This window comes from Aphis gossypii, chromosome X (genome assembly GCF_020184175.1).
Source record: "Aphis gossypii isolate Hap1 chromosome X, ASM2018417v2, whole genome shotgun sequence".
NCBI classification, from domain to species: domain Eukaryota; kingdom Metazoa; phylum Arthropoda; class Insecta; order Hemiptera; family Aphididae; genus Aphis; species Aphis gossypii.
The window spans coordinates 19,974,783-19,998,618 of record NC_065533.1 but is presented as its reverse complement, the minus strand read 5'-3'; the positions used below and the strand labels follow the sequence as shown (position 1 = coordinate 19,998,618).

The following is a 23,836-nucleotide window of genomic DNA, read 5'->3' as shown; positions in this document are numbered from 1 at the left end:
GTATTAACATAATACATTTTGTATAAAATCAGACCCAGAATTAAGAGACATGAGCATCACCGCTATTAACAAGGCAGCTCTTAAGACCATCCAGACACCATTGCTCTGCATCATGGCCATTATCACCTACTATTTTGCTTAAATTCCAAAAAAAGGTAATATAACTCATTGGATAATAATATTACATTACTTTGTATTAGGTCAACTAAACTTATTTTCATCAAATACTTATAATAACCATTATTTTACAAATGTAACGTTTTTAATTAATTTCACACACAAATTAGTCGTTACTTCGATAATTCATTAATATATATTTTATATATATGTATACTGTAAACATTTAGATATTATGATTTGTTCTTATAAAACAATCTAAATATAATATATATACAACAAAGTAAATTTATATTATAATAAAACTCATAGAAAATAAATTATAATATTTGTGTTTGTGTTTGTATATCGTATATACAATATGCGTGTTCCGTGTGTCTTTAAAAACGAATCAAATGATTGTAATCTATGAAAACATATAAGTTATATGACTATTATAAATCATCTGTGGAATTTATATTAAAATATAAAATATAATATATTATAGATACCGTATTAAAATTTGAATAATACTAAAATACATTGTTAGAGAGTAGGTACCTACTTACTATTACTTTATTAGAATCAATATTTATTGTGTGGAACATATTCACTAACTCTCAACAATACGGAAGTTATTAACTGTAGTCTGTAGAGTTATTGAATAAAGTACATTTCAAAGGGTACTACCCATAAAAACAACAAAATACAAAATACACTAAATAACACACACGTTTGTTAAACACATCAATGCATTTTTCATAAACCATTTATTTTTATAAACTAAATTTTTAAACCTATATAACATCAAGAATTAAAATAATTTTGTTTAAAAATATACTTAAAAAATAGTTCAACTTCTTGTGAACGAAATATAGGTAATAGAAAAAAACCTTAAATATAAGTAAAAAAAATGCAAAAAAAAGAACTTTTATATATTTGTGCGTTTAATCATCGACATTTATACGTTGTATAAATGCCTCAATAAGTGTGAATTATGTATAACGTATTATTTTTATGATTTCAGTACCATTCGTCCCTACCAATGCCCTCCACATATTTCCACGGATACCTTAGCACCTTCTTCACCGCAACCCAACATCGAAACATGGACCACGCCGAAAATACTTCTTCTATATCATATACCTATACTGTCTACTTCAAAATACAACGCACCACATTATGAATACTTCTCGTCGTTATAGTAACAATATACGCCACTGGCATGTTGTACTACTGGTCGTTTGATATTGTTTTCAATTCTCATGTACATGACTTATTAAAGGTTAAAACAATAACAATTCTACCATCGCCATTATAATTTACACGTCGCGTCTATTACACTCCAAGTACGACATTTCGATCAGAAGTAGTTTCGAGTATCATTCAAACGTCCCCTCTCTAGTATTACATTTATGCTTACCCGCCTAAAATAACTAATCAGAAGTTGTTCATCTATATTATGAGTCGGTAGTTCAACTTGACTCTCTGCAAGTTGATAACTATCTTGGTAAGATCCCCGCGCCCTCGGCGCGCCTGTTAAACTTCATTTAAATATTTGATAGATTTAAAAACGGAACAATACTTACTCTTATTCTCAATGGTTTCCAAATCCTTGTGTTTATCTTTCCAGATTCCCTCCAGATCCATGTGCGATTTTATTTTTACTTGTTCATACTAAAGGTACTATTTTACCTAAATCGCTTAATTTTTTTTTTCATTACTATTATTTTGTCCGTGACCAAAATCCTAAGCCAATAAAACTCAAATCACGCTAAAGACTGTCTTCTTTAAATCCTTCACTCAGTGTTGTACTAAAATGTATCTTTACAATAACGATCGATACAAAAATGATCATAGTACACCAATGAACAACAACACAGTTTTCTACGAACGTATACTATCATGGGTTTAGTAGATGTACGATAAACTGTAGAGACCAGCATTAATACCAGGACGATAAAATGTCTATGAAAAAAACCATTTAAAATAAAATAGCGACAAAATTCATATAAATATGTACAAGGATCACTAGGCGCCTATTTATACACTGTGCAAGAATCCAGCGTTTCAAAATGGTTATTACTACATCCATTAAATAATGAACAATTTTAATTAATTATAATGATACATGTATACTACGCCATCAATGACAAACATCCAATATTGTGCTTTTAAACGACGCTCCTGAATAATTTTGAATAAGAAAATTCTGGCATGCTAGATGTATGAAACAATATTATTTTAATCAACCTAATATTAATTGAAAATCAAAATATGTATACTCACAAATTAATCAAAACCAAAACCCAATCATAATAAACTAGGTACGCTACTATTAGCCACACATATACATGTACATATTAGGTACCTGATTCTAATAATTTACCGTTTTTCCATCAATATTTCAGAAAGCAATTTGCAAAATATTGAAAGGGGTTTTTTTATGCCAAAAATTCAGGATTTTTAAATGACTCGACAGTCTATACATTGATTATTGTACGGTTATACTTTCTGTGTACATATATACATGATGCATTCATAACAATAATTTAAATACAATCATACACATTTTATAATATGTAGAATTCCTATTTTTCATAATAATAATAATACACAGTATATTTTACTAGTTACTAAACGCTAATATGCATACCTATAATAGGTAATACGTATAATTACAAGTTTAGACGTTCACTGGAAATGAGTATAATTAGATTAGTGCTATCCTCAACGTTATCGACGGATTGATTATATTATATTGTATATTTGTACATTATTTGTATATAAAGGTTGTATTTTTTAAAACTATGTTGTGCTGACTATCTGTGACGTTAACTTGTGCGTGTAGTTCAAGAATCGTTTTCCTATAGTTTTTCTATAGTATTTCATGAGTACAAAATATGAACATGGGGATTTTTAATGAAATTCGACAATCCGTGCTTATGAGTAGGTACTACATCAATAGTATTGAAACACTTGACACATATAAATCAGTTGAAATAATAGTGAACGAAATTTAACCCAAACTAGATAATATTTTATGTTTATTTAATACAATACATACTATCCGGATATCATTTCAAGTATTTAAATCACACGAATAGATTTATAATAAAATAAGTAAATTGGTTTTAATCTATACACAACTCAGATATTACATAATAAACAGCCAATTATACTCATGTTAGATATTTTGTACTTCGATTGAGTAATATTGTTTCATCACGAATATTGTGGAAAAACTTAAAAAAAATTTTTAGTTTTATTCCCCGTGGCACTCCTACTCTGTCTTTTAAAGATCTTACTTAAATCAAAATTAATTTTTAATTTTCAATTATTAATTCATCATAAAACCATGTCACTGTTATTGATTGCATTTTATAAATAAAATAATTATACGTCAAATTCTCAAACAATAGTAATATTTATTTTGCATTGCATTCACCAATTATAAATAAATAAAATTTTGTTCAATGTTAGTAAAACCAAGTGTTAAAAAAATACAGATTTTCTTATTGGGCGCTTACGTGTATGATATGTATCATTATCAATGAAATGCGAAGTTACGTTGTAACAACCATTATTTTTGCGAAAATAAAAACTTTTAGATCTTAGTATTTTATCCAAAATACAGATCGCGAATTCGTATATACAACAACATGTCTAAACATGTATTGTATTTATTACTACACTTCAAAAACATTGAACGATTTAAAATCAACATAAGAAAATTAATTTAAGTCATTATACTTAATTTGATGTTTAGTTAAAATGTTAAGGTACCTTTTCAATTGTGTGAACGTCAAAATAAAATATTAAACTCTTCTGACCCATAACCGATAATTAGAGAATATGTAAATGGATATACATTATACATTTAGAACTTAACATTTTGTTTAAACTTAATATTTTAAGTCATTAAGAGTTAAAGTATTTTATTAATAGATTTTTATTATTATGCATTTAATTTTAATGTCAATAAATTTTAATTAGAAGTACAAATTAACAGCAAAAAAAGTCGCATGCGTTTGTTTATCAATACATCCATATGCAATATCGTTGAAAAATAAATTAACGCAAATAAAATAGGTACTTAAATATGTCGTATGGTGTTAACAATGAAATTATCATTAAAAACTTTAAATGAAATATATATATTTATAAACAAAAGATAAATACCTATATACATTTTTAAATTCTTCAGCTGAACAAAAAATAAAAATAATTTTAATAATCTAAAATATTACATAAATATATTACAAATAATATGGCAAAAAAATTCATATCCTGCATAGCATTTCAATCAATATTACAAAAATGTATTAAAAAAAACATTATCAAAAAAAAAAATCATTATTAAATGAACAATAAAATTTAAAATACTTTAAATACTGGCTTAAATAATAGACCATGATCATGGAGAAAACCATAAACAATATTATTCAACAAATGATTAATAAAATTTAAAATGCGACTACTATGAACATTATAATTTATAATTTTAGTTGATAAGTTATTTATATTTAAGCTTTAGAATTAAAATATAAAAATAAATAAAAATTTGATAATTTGTACAACATAATTATTTATTTGTCATACTATTTTAAATGTTAAAAAATTTATTAATCTATTTGTGAAATTTCATAATATGTGTTTAAAGTTAGACAACATTATCGTTTGTATTCTTAACACCTGTATTTTGTAGCGTTTAATTCTTATTTATAATAGAATAGGTATATATAGTGATTATATAATTGTGTTATAATAAAAATTTATTAATTTTAATTTTAGTACCTTTTAGGTACTATGATATTATTAATTTAAGACAATTAAAAAAACGTGTCTGTCCAGCAAATATTTTGTTTGTATAAAACTGTAGAAGTCGATTAGTTTTACATAGACTGTTTTTAACAACAAAAAAATTATATATATATATACATAATAATACATTATGAAGGATACCATCCCAGCTGTACCTATATATATATGTATAATATTATCCCTAAACATCTTCAATTACTTGAAATCAAAAAAACAACAACGGAATATCGGTTACGTGTAGAATAAACTCTGTCATTTTGAAGGCTGAAATCGATTTTAAAAGTACTTGCTAGATATTTTTATAGTATATTTTTTTTCTCGACAGTACAGCTTAATTACGTTTTTCTATATATATATATAGATCTACAAAAATAGCGCCTTCGGGATCTGAAACTGATTGAATTCGATATAATGGGTACACGACGATAATATTATCGTGTCGGGCTATCATGTCAATAACCGTTTTTTATTTTTCTGGAAAATGTTAACATAGTGCGGTTTTCATCGCGAACAAATCGAACGCGCGCAGATGTATCGAAAGGTAAAACGTTTGAACATCGAGATAGCGGGCGGTGGCGACCATAGTAATATATTATTATAATGTTATACGTAGGTAGTGTTTTTATACCGAGCCGGTTTAAACCGCGAAACACGACAGGTGCAAAGGCAAACGCGCAAAATTTTAATGTCCGTATTTATAATATATTATCTATTCCTGTAACGCGTGTTACATCAGAGCTGTGTCTGACAAGGTGCGAATACGGATTTGTCGTGTCGGTCGGACTACGCCGCCGGTTTGGGGTGGTTTGAGAATTATTATGATTTGACGCACCGCCCGATATAACAGTAAAGTGAGTACTTAAATACGTACGCCGAACGAATCGATATTTTTTTCGGATAAAATACCACAATATCACATCGACCGCATCATACGATAGGCGTATATTATAATATAATATATTACTTACGTATTTTGCGTACTACTCGCGTGTGTGTAGGTACGTGTTATTTTTCCGAAAAACGATACTAAATAAAATTACGGTTTTCCGATTTTTCGTTTTCGTTTTTTATTTTAATCAACGTTTTAATAATATGACATACCATTATTATATTTTATCGTATTCTCGTCCACACAAGATTTTCGTTATCCAATCGAATGCGTATATGAAAAAAACCGTTCTACTACAACTGTCTGCAGTACGCTCTTCTGTATTATACACGATCACTGATTATTTATATTATTAAAATTATATTATATATATATACGTAATAAGATTTCCTTTTTCTTTTATTTTTTTTATAACATATTATAATAAAAATCATTATCGTGTGTTTAACTATAATATTGATGTTTAAAGATAAGAAAAAAAAATAAAAAAAAAAAACTCAGATGTACCAATCGCATTTAACATACGCCTATGTGGTATACGTGTATAACCACTTATGTGTATTATATACCTCGTCTATACTTTGTTTTAGTTTTCCGACTGCTGTTAGATGTTCAATTCATCCGTTTATAGACCATAAGTTTGAAATATTACATGTTTAACGTTTAAAATATAACTATTTACGAAGATTATATACGCTATAATACATACATCCGATATAATAATAATAATTATTATTAATAATTGTATGTTAAATATAATATTATTATTATACATTATTGCATATTTTAAATCGTATATTTCTATTAAGTATATATATATATATCATAAAATTGCACGGATGATAGTAAATACAGAATTTTTTTAATATTGTTAATTTTTTTTTTTTTTTTATTTCATTATTATATAATAATCGATAATATTGTTCTTCGCTTCGGACTTCACCCGTCCGTTACGAAAATTCCGATATATTACCGTTAAACTTTATATACAATATCTTTAAAATGTTATTTCTGTCATGTTTTTTTTTTTCATAAGTTACATCATTATTTGTACTTGTTTCTTTTCTTTTTTTTTTTTTTAAATTCATGTTTACCTATTTTCATTATTCTATGTAGAATAATATTCATAAGCGTGTACATCGGTGTACGATTAATGTGTCCCAGTAATGGTGGTCATAACCGCATGGAACTACTTAACTCAGAGGTCTGTGTGCAAATAATAGGTACCTATCTGCTGTATAATACTTAGTGAAAGATAAATCGGAAAAATTACGATTTTCACCGGTACTGTTTGGCGTGAAAATTAAAAACTAAAATAATGAAAAAAGCTTGCATTAAGATAACATTTCGAAGATGGGTCTAATTTATTTTTGAAATTTTTGATTCCCAAGTCCAGCTGAGACAAGTTTGACAACGATAATATCATTGCAGTTGTGCTTAGGTAGATAAGTACCTATTATATTATAGATTTTCAAACAACTTTCAAATCGCTTAAATACGCGCAGTTGAAAACATATAACATGTTAATCATATATTATGTATTACCTATAAATTATTGCCTATAACATAATTTTTATATTATACTCATTATCTTTAATTATTATTATTATTATTATTAAAATTAATATTATTATTTTATAATTAATTTATAATTAATCTGTATTTCTTTATACCTAATATTATCATATTTCGTTAACTGTATTTGCTTGAGTGTATATTAAAAAAAAAGTATAACAAAAACATGTCTTCAATTATTTATGCTTTACTTTAATGTTCCTTAAATGATTTCCAAAATACCTACACCGCAGCTACACCATATTTACTATGCTTTAACTGAGGAATATTAACGACAACGAAAAAACTATTGATGGACGAATGATGAGCGAAGTATGCCAACTTTTGATACAGAAAATAAATAATTTTCTTCGTGACTAGTTTGATGATAAAACAGATTCAGTAAGAAATATTTAGAAATAAGTACCTATATAAAGTATAATATGAATGAAAAAAAATACCAACAATTTTACTGAAAATTGTACTGAAATTGATCATTAAACTTTGGTTATACATTTTAATAACTATTATGGGTTAACTACGAAAGGTGTTAACAAGGGCTCTGTACCTACCGAGTTGATCTAACTATCAATTTACGTATTTAAACGCCTTCGACTTTGAGCTAAAGCTTTATAAATACCTATACTCCGATATTGATTTGACATCAATGTTATGGTTAAATTTGTATACAAATTATGTTACAAATTTGAAGCATTATTCGCTATTTTCAGCGTTGTTTTAACATTAAAACGAGACACATAAGTACTATAGATTATTACACAGAACCATTAGAGGCGTGTACATAGAGTATTAGGGGTATGAGCTTGCATTCCCCATGGTTTTAGCCACTTAATTGAAATAATGTGAATAAAATACCAAAATAATATTTTTTTCAGAAAAATAAATACCGAATTTCTAACAAAGATCTATGACATGTTCCTATAAATAAGTCTTTTTCAATAAACTCGTGTCTTTAAAAGAAATTATTTTATTTTCAACGTAAAGAAAAAATGTTAAAAATCCTATTATTATTTACATAATAAAAATGGCTATCATAAATAGGATATAATTTATTTTATGAGTTTTTACCTATATATATTTTTTGGAACACATTTTATCACCTGCGACCTGCATGTATATACACCCTGTGTCTTAAGATAGCACACGGTCATGCCATAGAACATTGATAGTTTAATAGTTACCATCACTATAAACTGAATCAATTATTAATGAAAGAAGAAAGGAGGTCCAAAAAGTACAACTTTTGAAAAAAATTAAATAATATTCTATTATACCAAGTATTTTTCATAAACAAATTAATTGTTTAAACATAACTACTCGTGTGTTCAATATAGAATATTTTGAACATTTAAACTAAAAATATAGTTAAAAATTTAATGGATATATACTTAGGTTTATATACAAACATCTTTCATTACAACCAAATCTAGATTAGGATTTATTGAAACGTTGTATAAACATTTTTTATTAAAAAATGCAATTAATTATAGATATTATTATACACCTGTAACATGCATATTCAATAAATATTTTTTAATTAACACATAATTAGTACGAGAATACAGCTAGGTAATGTGGCTGCATTAGGACTTTAAATCTAAGGGGCCTTTCTAAATAATGTTTTTTTTTTTGTCATTAACAAAAAAATATTTATGTTGAAATTTAAAATAATAATAATAATAAAAGAAGCAGAACTCATGGACATTACGCAGAGTATTGACAACTTTGCGAATTTAAAACTTCGTAAACTAAAATTTAAATTGTTATAACTAACTTATAAAATACACCATTAAAGATATATTAACTTACATTTTTCTTTTACATTTGATTCGAAAAGAAAAAGGACTCTTTAAGTTTTTCGCATAAAGGTCGAATATTTTTATACTATTACGCCACTGCTCGTAATGTAAATCTAATTTAAAATCTATGAACTAGGTACGAGGATATGACATACTGACATCCTGTATAGAGTGCAATCATAGACAAGTAAACTAAAAAATGAAACGTCTAAAATGATTTAAAAACAAAACATTGATAAATATTAGATAATATCCACACTTCACAGATATAATATCTGTGATAGTACCTAACATAAAAATTATTAATGAATTATTAACAATATTGTTGAAAACTGGTTGTGATTAAAAATTCTTGTTTTTAGATTGATAATCTTTTTTATTCAACTATAATGTTATCGTGCGTATAGACTGCAGTAGACACAAAAAAACAAAACATTTATTGTTTGGGAAAGATAATTTTGATCATCTCGCCACAATGCAATCATTGTCCCGTTCAAATCAAAACGACGACATTTTGTCTCTAATCAGTCTAATCGCAATAATTATTATCGATAGTAATTACTAATTATTTAGTTGAAATCTTTATTTTCCTAATCACTTAAACATAAATTATACCCTAGTCCCTAAGTATACCAATATTATTGCCGTCGATAAAATAATACGGTACGGTCGACACGGTCTACGCAAAAGTTCTTCAATACGGTACAAAGTTCGTTTACGATATCGCTATCTGGTTACAAAAGTGAACGCGAATTTCCTGAGTATTTATACTTCGGTGCGCACTGTAAAAGTTGAACCACGACCACAGTAGATGGCACTACCGTTTTATACGCCACTTACCAAATAATAATCTAACACGACGCCGTCGACCCGCCAATAAACATTTTTTAGATTTTTTTTTTTTCATTTTTGGATATTTGCTGTTTAACTACAAGTCACTTGTAAGTAGTAGAGTATAGGTACCTCGTCAGTCGTTCGAAAAGTCCTAATGATGGACCACTCTTCGTAGTTCGGATAGTCAACGGGCCGCAAAGAGTGTAATCATCAGAACATTGCTATATTATACATCGCATCGTATATTATATATAGTCACACAAATGCCTTCATTATAGTCATCTGTGACCATATTATAGTCTCGTATCCTTTTCATATGAAAAATTATTTATGCTATTCACTGGGACCGTACGCACACATCGACCCGTCGGCCGGATCTCTACGACCGCGTCCTCCCGACGTGTACCTCCGGCTGACGAGTGGCGTGTAAGTTCATTGTGATATTTTGTATTTTCAAATAATAAAAATATTCTTTCGAGCATTTTTAAATATATCAAGTGTGTTCTTAATTAATATTAAACTATAAATATATACTAATATTAAAGGTATTTCTGACTCCCGCAAGAGCGGACAGCCTCGTCGACCCTTTGCACTATACGAGTTTAAAAGCCTTCGTAATAATGTCTTTAGAAAAGCAAGTAAGTATTAGAAAATGTTAATTTCAAATATGTCCTCGATATTCACGAATAATTTTCAGTGTTAATTTACCATCAATATACATTTTTTTTTTATTTATACTAAGGTATTATGCTTTTATAATGTATATCATATTTTACTATACGTGTTTTAGTAAATTTTGCTTTAATTCTATGGCGCAGAAGTTAATTGTCTTAAAATAGCTTAAATATATTTATTCAAAAATTGTTGATTGTTAAAATTTAAATAGGGGTACCAACATTTAAGGCAGGCTAAATAGTTTTTTTCAACAAGCTACTTTCAGTATAAAATTATAGTTAAAATTCTAATTTTATTACACTTAAAGTCTTAAGAGCTCTATAATAGTGTTAATACTTACTTATAACTTATAAGCAATACGTTTTATTGTGTCATCGATACTATCAAACTTGTTTATAAATTATATTATGAAATTAATGATTTAATTCGGACCATTATAATACCTACCAAAGTACCAAGGCAATTTCTTGGATTTTGTAACTTGTAAGACCGGGCTATATTATGGTAATATGGTACATACGAAAACGGGGTCGTCGTCAAAAGCCACCCGGCTCCTCCCTCCGTAGTGTATGTATTTATTATTTTATATTTTATTTTTTTGTAATATTAGGTATTCTATGGGTTAATTAGTGAATTCGTGTTGATTTATCTCGATGATATAATTGTAACACTTTACGTATGAGCGACCGTGAACGGATGACGTGAGATAGAGTTGAAGTAAATAAATAGTAGAAATATTTTTAAAAGCCAAAGCGGCTTTTTCATACAAATGTGAACGTAAATCTACCGTCGTTTGACTGACTACCGCCGTTTATGGCTAAAAGCGCACGCTCTTGTTCATGAACTCCTGGTATTCACACACACTGTTTTTGATCCACCTCCGCAAAATGACCTGAAATGAATCCTTACACCGTCGGGGTCGCGTCGGACATTTGTTGAAGCGCGCTTTTAAAACCGCGATAAGTACACATTATTTGTCGTTATCATATTATACCTAATATATGACGTATATTGTGTATACCTACTGTATAATATATTATTATGTATATGTATTTGAGTGAATAGACGTAAAATCGCTTAAATCGATGTACCTTGTAGAATATAAGTATACAATATAACTACAGTGTAGTATGGTTAAAGTTTTCTCGGTGTAAAAATGGAAACGTTTGAACGTTTACTATTCATCTAATTGCATGAAAAACGACCAAAACAAAATATCTGTTTGTGTTCAAAAGTTCAATGTGATCTTTAGAACTGCACTGTTTGAGTGAACACTAAATTTGTCGACGGGCAGCGGTCACTGGCAATGTTTATGATGTCCACTAGTCGTCAACTGTTGCGTTGAACGTGTTAAAAATAATTGAATGTGTTATTATAATTATTAGCGATTTGGATTTTTCGTACTACATGCGGGTTAGTTAGTAAATTTGTGTTGGTTTATCAAGATGATATTTTAAACGGGCCGTGTATGAGCCGTATGAAAGGTAAAGTAAAATAAAGAAATGGTGAAAATATTTCAAAAGGCAAAGCGACTTTTTCATACAAATTTGAAGGTAAATTTAAACGGCGTCGTTTCGCCGACTACCGCCGCGTCGTTTATGTCGAAAAGCACACGCTCTACTCTGACTACCGCCGTTTATGTCGAAAAGCACACGCTCTTGTTCATGAACTCCTGGTATTCACACACACTATTTTTGTTCGGACCTCGTCATGTTATGGTATCATTAATATAATATCCTTATGTTTGGACGTAAATCTAATACACTGATAAACTGATAATAACGAATAAATATTATTATTTTCGATAAAAACCAACATTACAAGTAAACTACAATTAAAAAACAATTTTTTTCTATGATTCTGGAGACAGTACCTATTTCAAAAAGTTTCTCATCGCTATTAGCCAGTCAAAATTACGAAAAACGTATGATCAACTGCGAATGGTTGTCATGAAGTTGAGGTGAAATAAAAAAATGGTAAAAATATTTCAATGTACCTATTTTTATTGTTTTGTTAATTTCTGATAATGATCTTCTATCGTCGTCGTTGACTTATAGGACTGTAGTGGGTACATTGCTATTATAATATTAACATACGCGGACGCAGGTCTTATCCCAATTAATTCACTTAATAACATTCTTCCTTATTATTATTCTGTATTTTTAGGCGGAACATTTTTAATACCTACATGTGTTGTACCTATATATATAATATATTGTAGGATATCAGAGCACGTAGGTAGCAATACTGTGGTGTACTCGGAGTGTCCCGATAAATACGAACACCGCTTACAAATAGTCTCAGCAACTACAGCAGTAACCACTAACCGCACATATTATGCTGTCAAATGTGGACTAATTTTGTCACACAGTTAATGATTTCATACGAAAAGGAATGGTAAAATTGAATAAACATTTAAGTACTAGACTGTTTTTAATTTAACCACATTACTAAGGTATATATGATTAGTTGTTAGTTTTAACTAGAGAGCCTAGATAATAATGTTATATATATTACAATTATATAATTATATTATAATATTATTATATAGGCTCTCTAGTTTTAACTGTAGGGATGTAATTCAATGTAAGTGATCTCAAACTAATCATAATATTCCAGTTTAGATTGTAACGAGAAACAGCTCGGTAATTTCAGGACCATCGTAACAACAGCATAACAAAAATCGAGGACACAAGCCATCAGGTAACACACATCAACAAGTACACAAGCCATAGACCACGGAAAGCCAACACAGTGTAAGACAGCATTGAGGCGATAAACAGAATATAATTTTTTTTTATTTAATACCTAATTCTTAAGATTAGCCCTAACCATTTCATAATAAAATTATGTTTGAAAATGCACATACTTGAAACTACAACCATTAGTTTCAAAGTTTAATTAACCTTAAAGACAATATTAGTTTATTCATAATATGTTCATTTCAAACTAATTAAAAACTAAAATACCTTATGGGTTTCTTATTTTAAATAGTTGCTTCATAATAAAAGAAAATCCTTGCCACAATTGTTTGAAGGTAACAACATTTAGTGCTTATTTATAATTTTTGATAATATTAATTATTAATTAAGTAGTGTAAGGTAGTACTGTAAAATATTACAGTCTAAAAAATGTTCTTAAATAAATAATTTTAATCCAACAGTAATAGTCATGTATCAGTTGTCAAGCAATAGACAATGATCACACTTCAAAACCATTAATGTAAAAAATGTATGAATATTTTTTCTAGATAAATTGATGTTTTTAAAAATCAATTTTTGATACTTATCCTAAAATTAAACAACAGTTTAAATAAATAAAAAATATATATAATTTATAAAAATTGTTTTATAATATGAAAAAAATGTTATTAAGTATAAACATAAAGATTATTATCTTAGAAAGAAGATATATCAAAATACCAATTGTATTAACAATAAAGTAAAGTAAATTTAAGATTAACTAAACAACTAAATTTATCCTTAATAACCCCATTAATCATTACGTACTATTATATATTATTAAATTTAAAACTGCTAATGGGTATACATTATAATAATTTATAAGCTAAAAGTACCAATATTTTATAGATAAGTACAAAAACTTAAAATTCTAATCTAAGTATATTGAAGTACATGCATCATCATATTGATTCATATAAATAAAAAATTAATTTAAAAAAAAAAAATTATAAATGTTCATATTTTTTCTCGTTCATCATTACTTAGACGGGTGATGGCTGATAAGGATATCCCGGATATTGAGACTGATTTGATGGAGGAGCCAAAGGTCTCTGTGGATATGGCTGATAGCCACCAGGTTGACCAGGTTGACCAGGATAACCTTGTGGATATCCTTGAGGCGGCGGTTGATAACCTTGCTGAGGTGGATAGTTTTGAGGTGGTCCAGGCTGTTGGTTGGGTCCACTATTAGGAGATTGGTATGATTGAGCATTGGGCTGTTGTGGTGTAGGATAATTAGGTTGTGGTGCAGGAGCAGTCTGTTGTACAGCAACAGCAGCATTAGGAACCGATTGATTAGGTGGAGGAGGATATGTCTGTGTAGAGGCCGATGGTGCAGATTGAGTTGTCTGAGAAGAAGCATAAGTATTTTGAGGCGCATTTCCATACCCAGTGTATGCTGATGGTTGATTTGTTACAGGACCATAACCACTGCTTGAACTCACTGGTTGTTGAACATAACCAGCGGGTGGATAGTTAGGCGGGAAATTCTGTGGTTGAGAAGAAACCGTATTTTGTGGATAACTACCACCAGGTTGGTTTCCATATGGACCATTAGGTTGATATTGTTGATTTGAAGGTGGATTGGCATAATTAGGATTTGGGTAGTTAGAACTAGGCACTGGTTGCTGATGACCATATCCTTGGCCTGGATAAGGTTGGTTTGGTGGTTGGTTATACACGCTACCTCCACCTGGTTGGCTAGCACCAACAACGGCACTACTTTGAGTAGTTGCAAAATTTTGATAGCCTTGTTGTCCTTGGTACTGAGGCGACGGTCTATATTGTTGAGAAGGTGGACCTGAAATTTAAGAATCAAACATTTTATAATTATGTAATGCTTATCTCTCACCACTATAATAGGTACTATATAAAACAACAATAGCGCTAACTCTTGTTAAAACGTTCCATATCATTTTTCTGAATTTCATTTTATGAAACTTTTAATGCTATATACTAATCCCAACTATCTAACTTAAGTTAGAAATTAGCGCAATTGTGTCATAATATTATGGACTGATGAAATTGTAGACTTATAGTAGTAAAAGTAGTAGTTCCAATTTTAACCTGTAAAATTATTGAATGAATATCATAAACACTGTAGATCAACAACTATATTTATAAAATTTCCAAAATTATAAATGTAAAAATACTTTTTAGTTTATTGTAAATGTGTTCATTACATAATAAGTAATAATATTATTATACTCTAAGTAAAATTCGTATAAATATTTTTATTTATAGTCATTAATAAATCAGAAATTTTAGAATAAAAAGTAGGTAAATGAAGTTGTTGGTCCAAAATGTATGATTAAGTTCATTTAAGCATATATTTTACTGGTTAATTTAAGTCAACTACTACTAGCACTATCAGTTTACATTCATCACTTCTTTGACGTATGATAATGCCCCAAGCGCTAACTTATGTAGATAACCACAGTTCTCATACACACTAAATTCAAAGATATTTAGATGTATTTCCAAGAAAATAATAATCGCTTAAACGTACGCATTGGAGCAATAGATTGTTGAGGGCGATATCCACTAGGAGGCATTGGTCCTACTTGTCCTTGAGTGAATACTTGGTTCATGGCCTGTTGAGGCGGACCTTGTTGCTGAGGCTGTTGTTGTATCGCCTGAGGATTTTGACCATCTGGTCCACCCATCATAACTGATGGCGGTGGAGGTTGCTGCTGCTGCTGCTGCTGTTGTTGTTGTTGCTGTTGCTGTTGTTGCTGTTGTTGTTGTTGCTGCTGTTGTTGCTGTTGCTGTAATTGCTGCTGATGCTGTTGATGTTGTTGCTGTTGTATCTGATGCATGTGTTGCCCTTGAGTTTGCATACCTTGTTGTAAGGAGGCTATACTTGGTGGCTACAAAAATAATAATAGGTACTAATATTAGTAACATTAATAATACACCTATTTAAAAAAAAAAATACAAAGTAAAATATCTAAATTTGGTACATATCCATTAGTTCAACTTCCGCCTATCGCCTGATGCATGATGCCTGTTAGTACAGATGAATTAACAAAAGAAATAAAACTAACTATATAGTAAGTTAATCATACTTGCAATTATAACAAGCCAATTAGTAAAGTGCAAACTCTACACATTGAACATATTTGAAGCTGCATTAAATAAAGAAAGAAAAAGCATAATGCTAACATTTGGAGTTATATCTGACAGTTGATCTGGACACACATTGTGGAAAGGAGATCCATTAAATAAATTGTTAAATAATATTTTCAAAATTAGCCTCTAAAAAACAATTTTAGATAACTAGATACTTTGTTTATAATTGTTTTGATAATTTTTATGATGATCTTGTTCAATATTTTTAACTTAGTTTTTACTACTAATATTAATATGTATTATATATTAAATAAAAGGGTGATTGGTAGTCGAGATAATGGATAAGTACTTAATATTTTATAATTAATAACAATAAGTAGGTACTTATAACGTTTTATAAGTTAAATAATTTAGGTACATACCGGAAGCAATGATTGAATGTTTTGATTTGAATCTGCCACAGATGCTAAGTAGACTAAATTACGGTGAAGAATTTGCTGAAACCTTAAAAAAAAAAATGAATGTATTATTGCATTGTACCTATTAGTTTTAAACTTAATGATTTTTTTTCTTAGTTACATTGTTTTTTATTATTCAATACAATAATAAGGCCATAGCCATAAGGATGAAATTTAAAGTACTTAGTTATTTAAATACTAATGACACTCGTATGTTCATAGAATAAAATATACATACATCTATTAAAATCTATCAATAGACAATGTTTATGAACAATTTATATTTAAGATACTAATTTTCCTAAAAATAAAACAAATTGTGAATTATTCTAGTGATGGTGACCCACTACCAAAAAACTAATCACCAAAATAATACTAATAGTTGTTTTTATAATAAACAATTGTATAGTTTAATTTTAATACAGTTCCATACTGAATACTTAATTTAATTAAATAAAAAAATTATTTTTAGTTAGGTAATTTTTATTTTCCTTATCATTAGTTTAACAATAACTGATAAAAAATATTTGTGACCCATATCATTAGAAACACTAGTAATATATAGTATTATTTATTTATTTATTTGTATTAACATTTTAGAAAAAACCAACATTGAAGGACTTTTTAAATTGTACTGAAATTTATAAGTTAGTTGAAGTTGTGGTAAATTATAACTATTCAACTTACTGTACACATTCTTGAGCTTTTCCTTTACTTTGAAATTCTTGAATAGTGGAAATCAATTGTGCGTTTTCATCAAGTATCTAAAATATAAATAAATGTTAATTATTAACTTTAATATACCAACTAACTAAAATACTTGACATATTACATACTATTAAGTTTACATGATATTTCTTAAACTCAATATAAATTTATAAATATATAATACATATACTGTAATGTAAGTATTTAAGTATGAATTTATCATAGTCAAATAATCAGGCATTGCATACAAATAATTATTTCAAGAGAAGACTATCTGTTAGCCTGTATTAGTAAGCATATATAAATATCTATTAGTAATTTATTTTACAAGAGATACTTATAAATAATACCGTAAGTTGAGTTAAGTTTTGAAATAACATTGTACATTATTAATTATCAGAATAGTATTGAGTTAGGTTATCATACCATACAATAAATTACTTAATTTTTTAATTAATATTTGCCTCAATATTGACTTACCATGGAATGATATGGGCAGATTCATGGTATAAATAGGCAAGCACTTAAAATTAATTTTAATATTTTGAGAATGTATAATATACTAAAATATAATAATACCCATATACCAACCTATAGAACAATAAGGTAGCCACAGCTATTTTTTTTTAAATAAAATTTTTGAGAATTTAAGTAAAATAATTTATCTAATAAATTGTTTGTCTTGTTTAAATATATCTATTATGTAGGTAGTTTTTCAAAAATATGCCATTTTTTTTTTTATAAAACTATAAAAATAACTAACATGTATTTGTCCCTAAAATCAAGCATGTTGATATACCTATATATATATTTTTTTATATTTCTATAAATTATTTATGTATTATGAAAGAATATCCTTGTTTCAGTTAGGTATATAATTTACAAACGAATTATGTACAAATTTATAATCAAATATTGTCAAGAAAATGCTTCACATGTGTTGAGGAGTCTTACTAATATACTGCATCGAGAATTTAAATTTAATAGAACCGATTGTGTGTTATTAGTTTTAATATAAAAGTAAATTGACCTATTATTAAAGTTAAAAGTGATATCTAAGCTTAAGCGTTAGGTATTTTTTCAATATTTGAACTTTTAAAAAGGTAAACATATTTTAAATATTATAAATTAAAAATACTAATTTATAACTTAAAAATTAAACATCAAAATAATTAAAAGCTTCAGCAAAGATAACTCTAATACTAAAGCTAACTACACAAAATTAATTTTACTAAATGTAAATTTGTAATATTGAATCTTTTTAAGATGGTTATAACAGATATAAGGCCTGTAAGAGTAGTGTCCTTTTAACACAAAATAATATAAGTAATACAATAAAATATATTAGGTAATAAAAACTTGATTGTAAATGATACATTGCCAAGATATTTTACTATTTTATTTGTTATAAAAATATTTAATAAATTTGACTTAAGATTCCTAGATACTTAAACTAATACAATTATTTCAAAATTTAAGATTTAAGTATAATAAAGAATGTATTATTGATACCAATATCAGTTTAAAATGTTATTGAATAAAAATAAACTGAGATAGAAGTGTTGTATATATGACTAGTTTTAAATAATAGTATTTTATACAAAGCAAAAACCAACTAATGGCAAGTCAACTTAACTTCAATGAATACAAAATGTAACGGCAATGACGAGAGTGGGGCTATCAAGTATTCACAAGGTGTGGCAACCAATGACAGGTCATTTAAAAATTTATTTCGGAATTCATTTTTTTGTTTTAATTGTAGCCGCCCATGTATGACCAACTGTTGACTGGTGTTAAAATAAGATAATGTGAAATAAAAGTTAATAATACCTATTTTAGTGTTTCTTTTTTTACCTATTGAAAACATTTCAGTGTTTAAATTAAAAAAATTGATTAAGTCTCTAGGATCGATTTCTTAAGTAGACTAGTGTGAAGATGCTTGCTCTAACTTTGGTAAATCAAGTTTACAAGAGTCCTATCTTGGGCTCCTTTTTATAAGCACCATCCCCTTTGTTATTGGTATGTCCCTTCCAATCAGTCTAACACGTGTCATCGCGTTCCCAAGGTTTACGTCAATTGTGCACTGATTACGTACTTACAAGTTATAGGATTCATGGGTAAATGCGATGATTTTATGGTTTAATCGTATCCAGATGACAATTTACCCACAAATGTAACTCATAACCGTTACGGTAGCATTTCCAAGAAGTTATTCTGCCACTGCCATTGAGTTATAAGCCTACAATACTTTTATTGTTGTAATTATTAGTATATTCAGGAGCAGATGTCGCCGACTCGCGTTTAATTATTATTTATCTCTACCCAAGTATTTGATCATTAAAGCATAATATGTCGCAGTACCTACATGTATTTTATAAGATATCAGAGCACTTAGTATAATTATAAGATTGAACTTAAATATTTCAGTGTAAGTAAATCTCCTTACATACTGCTATGGTGAAATGCTATGAAATATTAATCTTCAAAAATGAAATGGTTCAAAAGCATAAAATGTCAATTTACAAATTTGCTAGACCAAACCGGTGTGAAAAATAACGCTTCGAGATGTTGGGATCATATAATTTACATGGTTGCCTAATTAATTTTAAGCCGGTTTAATTTAGCGAATATCTACAATGGTAAAACAAAGTAAGTTAGCATCAACAAACATTGAATTTTGCATTTCAAAATTAAGTTAATGACGGATTGGACACTACAGTAGGTACTTGGACAAAATCGAAAATGTATAATACACTATTTTATTATAGCCTTACCTATCATAATCGATTAAAACATAAATTTCGTAAGCGTTTCCTCGGTCAATGTACCTACGTAGGTATTATAGATATAATAATAAATTAATGTTTACACATCGTTGACCCACAGTACCTAAAGTCTACGAGGTGCAATTTTCGCTTACCTTTTGGATTTGCATCGTAGGTGGCACTCGGCGGTTTTGATTGTAGGCAGCCGCGGCTGCTGCGGACGCCATGTCGAGAGGGTTTCTATTCGCACTGCGGGCGGCCAGAATGACGACGCCGTGTGACGGGCGAGGAAAACGACGACGGCAAGAACGGATATCTGTCTGAGCAGCGCTCGGGAACACGTAAAACCGCCTAGCTTGGACGAAAACAGCAAAGTGAAGAAAAAACGGAATACGTAATGAACGAATCGATATTGAAGAACGCGGCGAAAAAAATAATTAATGAAATGTGCGTCTGTTAGCGTGTAGCTCAGCGGCGTGTGCGTGCGTGCAAGCGGGCAAGCGTTTGTGAAAACAAAAACGGATTTTTTTTTAACGCGCACTCTCGGTTCGGCGGCGGCGATAGCGACGAACGGATTCGACACTCGACCGACCCGACGCTTAACAACGATAATATTATTTTATTATCATCACCATCATCGCGACCGGTGGCTGAAAAAATAATGTCGTAATGTCTTATACGTTTTTATTGAAGGTTAGGTCAGTGGTCCGTTCTTCGATTTTCACCTCCAACACTCCGACACACGACAGTCGACCGCCACCGCCGCCGGTTACCGCCTTGGGACGACGCGACCGGTCGGGTAGTGAACAAATATGTCAAAACATAACTTACTACTTACTACAACCATGATAAATTAAATTTATCGTGACTACGGCTACCAGCGAACGATAAAAACCATAACCACAGACAACCGGTACAGCATCCGATTTTATCCCGAGTACAGCAAATCGTATCTAATAATGATTAGTGCTTGGGAAGGTTAAGAGTAAAATATCCAAATACTAGAAATGATTTTCAAAAGTAATCAGTGAAAAAATACTGATGAAAAACCGCACGTTTTCAACTTAATCGATTTTTTTTTTTTTGTAATATTCATAGATATTTGAAAATATCGAATTCTTTTTAAAAGTTTTTAATAAAAATGTTGGGCTCGGCAAAAAAGTAAAAAAATTAATACAAGATCCCACGTAAATAAGTTGTCCTTATAACAATTTAAAATTATTGATATTATAAAAGGAAAAATAATGATTTTAGTTATTTCGTTATTTCTTATTTCAAAAATATTATTCGTAGATATTTCAAACTTTTCATTACTACTTGTCTACAGTCTACATACGACGTAACATATCTACAACCACTAATCAATATAGCAGTATAGCACCTTAATTTACTATGATCGACGATAACTATGTCTGTGACATAGGTACGAGTTATACGACGCCACATACAGTCACTATTTAAGGAGTTTGGTATAGGCAATTTCGATGAAATTTTTAGAACTTTTGATATAAAAAACAAAATACTAATTCACAATTGATTAGGTTATTACTATTAGTATACTGTATTATTTGCGGTAGAGTTACAAATGTTTACACTAGTTAGAAGAGAATACTGAATTGTATCTGTGCCATAATGTTTTTATTACTTTGATAGTTAGATATCAATACTCGATGCCTAGGTAATTTTTTTTTTAATCAAAAAAATGAATTTAATCAAATTAGACTTTTAAAAACTGTGATCACTTTACTTATTACAAGAGCTACATCAGAAAGGTCATTTTTGACATTAATTAATATAAAAAACACTGTGGTAGAGAATAGTTTACGTAGATTAATCATTAGCTCAGTAGAATATTCATAGAAAAATTGAAAGTTTTACGAAAAGAGTAAATGAATTGGATGAGAAAAAAAATGTGTTGGATGGTGATTACACTGATTACTATTTTAACTTTCCTAAAAGCCTTTTTATTATTAATGTATTTAATTGTTTCAATATACCTATAGTATCTGTAAACGTGTACACAAAGGGCATTTTTAAGTGTTTAACCAATTCAACAAAATTGAGTTAACATGTTTTTATATAGTTAAAATGGTTACCTTAAAAAAACTTCTTGTTATATTATAAGTATGAAAATGTACAGCCTTAAGCCCTCAATAAAAATTATTATTTTGTGTACACACCTAGTTGTGTGTCTCATAACATGTGTAATATAATACATTTTCTAAACAGATTTGTACCATAGAATACAAGTTTTTATAGTTAATATTAGAACAAATTTACATATTATCATATTAATGATAAAGTACATAAGAAATAAATTGCAACAAACTATTTGTTTTCTTTCTCTAGCCAACATGCAACACAATCAAATTCACACAAAATTGCTTTTTTTTTAATGTTGAGCAACATTAGAATAAAATTAACCATTAGAAAAATTATAGAAAATAATATTTTTGAACGTATGACTTAATATGTTTAAACATTGTCTAAATCCAATTCAATAGCCATTTAAATTTACATTTAAAATTTTATTTTTAGTCAAATAATAATAAAATATAAAATTGATACGTCAAATCCTCAAAAATATAATTCTCTAAAACTTTGATGATAAATAATTATATTATGAGTCAACTAAAAAATCATAAACTACATAACATCAATGTGTTTTATCAATGTCAGATGTGGGCCTGGGAGAAAAAACCAATATTGTACTAGTATTCAATTCATTCTTAATCTTGAAATAATAAATATAAATATGTTTTATATATTAAAAAAAAACTTTGTTCGAGTGTATTTTAAGGTTTCCTCTAAAAAATTCAATACGTTGTAAATTTTATGAAATAATTATCATAAATAAACTAAAATAAAAAATCTAGTATTGAAATTTACTGTTACATGAAAAAAAGCAGATGTGAACATAGCATCTTCTTAGAAATCTACACATTTCATGTATAGATGGAAATACAAAAATTTGCTTCATTAAATATTTTAAAAATAATTACTTCATTTTAAGTAAATAATATATAAGTTTCAAACTAATAAAAATGTTAATTTTATTTTTAACTTTAAATGAAAATGTTTAATTATTTTTACAATAATTTCAAGTTAGTGTAAGGGCCCTAATAATAAATTAAATGTCAAAAACACAGATACACTGAGTTAGTAAAATAGTAAATGTACACTTGCTGCACATAACCAGTCACATTGACAAAAAAATTTTCTACATCACAGTAGGAAGTAGAAAAATTTGAAGAACTAATCAGAGCCAGCTTTACACTAAAAACACTAAATGGTATACTGGGCAGTTATACTTTTAACATGCAGCAAGTACAGAAATAAGTGAAGGGATTAAAAATTATGATTTTTTTCTCATATTAATCTGGGCCCTTTACATACAGAA

General features: G+C 28.5%; 2 protein-coding genes and 1 long non-coding RNA gene across 3 annotated transcripts in view; 2 read left to right on the top strand and 1 right to left on the bottom strand.

Moving 5' to 3' along the window:
- LOC114129640 (limbic system-associated membrane protein-like) overlaps window positions 1–7,223 on the top strand; it is a 516,827-nt gene extending 509,604 nt beyond the window's left edge. Inside the window, exons 11-12 of the mRNA XM_027994441.2 lie at window positions 33–155; window positions 1,124–7,223. Coding sequence (XP_027850242.2) covers window positions 33–142 — 110 coding nt within the window. The 3' untranslated portion in view covers window positions 143–155; window positions 1,124–7,223. The remainder of the gene's footprint in view (window positions 1–32; window positions 156–1,123) is intronic.
- Window positions 7,224–12,462: 5,239 nt separating this feature from the next.
- LOC126551585 (uncharacterized) lies at window positions 12,463–13,676 on the top strand. The gene is made up of 3 exons (XR_007605510.1): window positions 12,463–12,668; window positions 12,914–13,160; window positions 13,244–13,676. It is a non-coding gene; the product is annotated as an uncharacterized LOC126551585 (long non-coding RNA).
- A 522-nt stretch (window positions 13,677–14,198) lies between these two features.
- LOC114129642 (protein SSXT-like) lies at window positions 14,199–21,120 on the bottom strand. The gene is made up of 5 exons (XM_027994443.2): window positions 20,592–21,120; window positions 17,651–17,727; window positions 16,928–17,009; window positions 15,943–16,303; window positions 14,199–15,234 (listed from the first exon to the last, which is right to left on the bottom strand). Exons 1-5 carry the CDS (start codon window positions 20,661–20,663, stop codon window positions 14,417–14,419), a joined length of 1,410 nt encoding a protein of 469 aa, XP_027850244.1. The 5' UTR covers window positions 20,664–21,120; the 3' UTR covers window positions 14,199–14,416.
- Window positions 21,121–23,836: the final 2,716 nt, after the last annotated feature.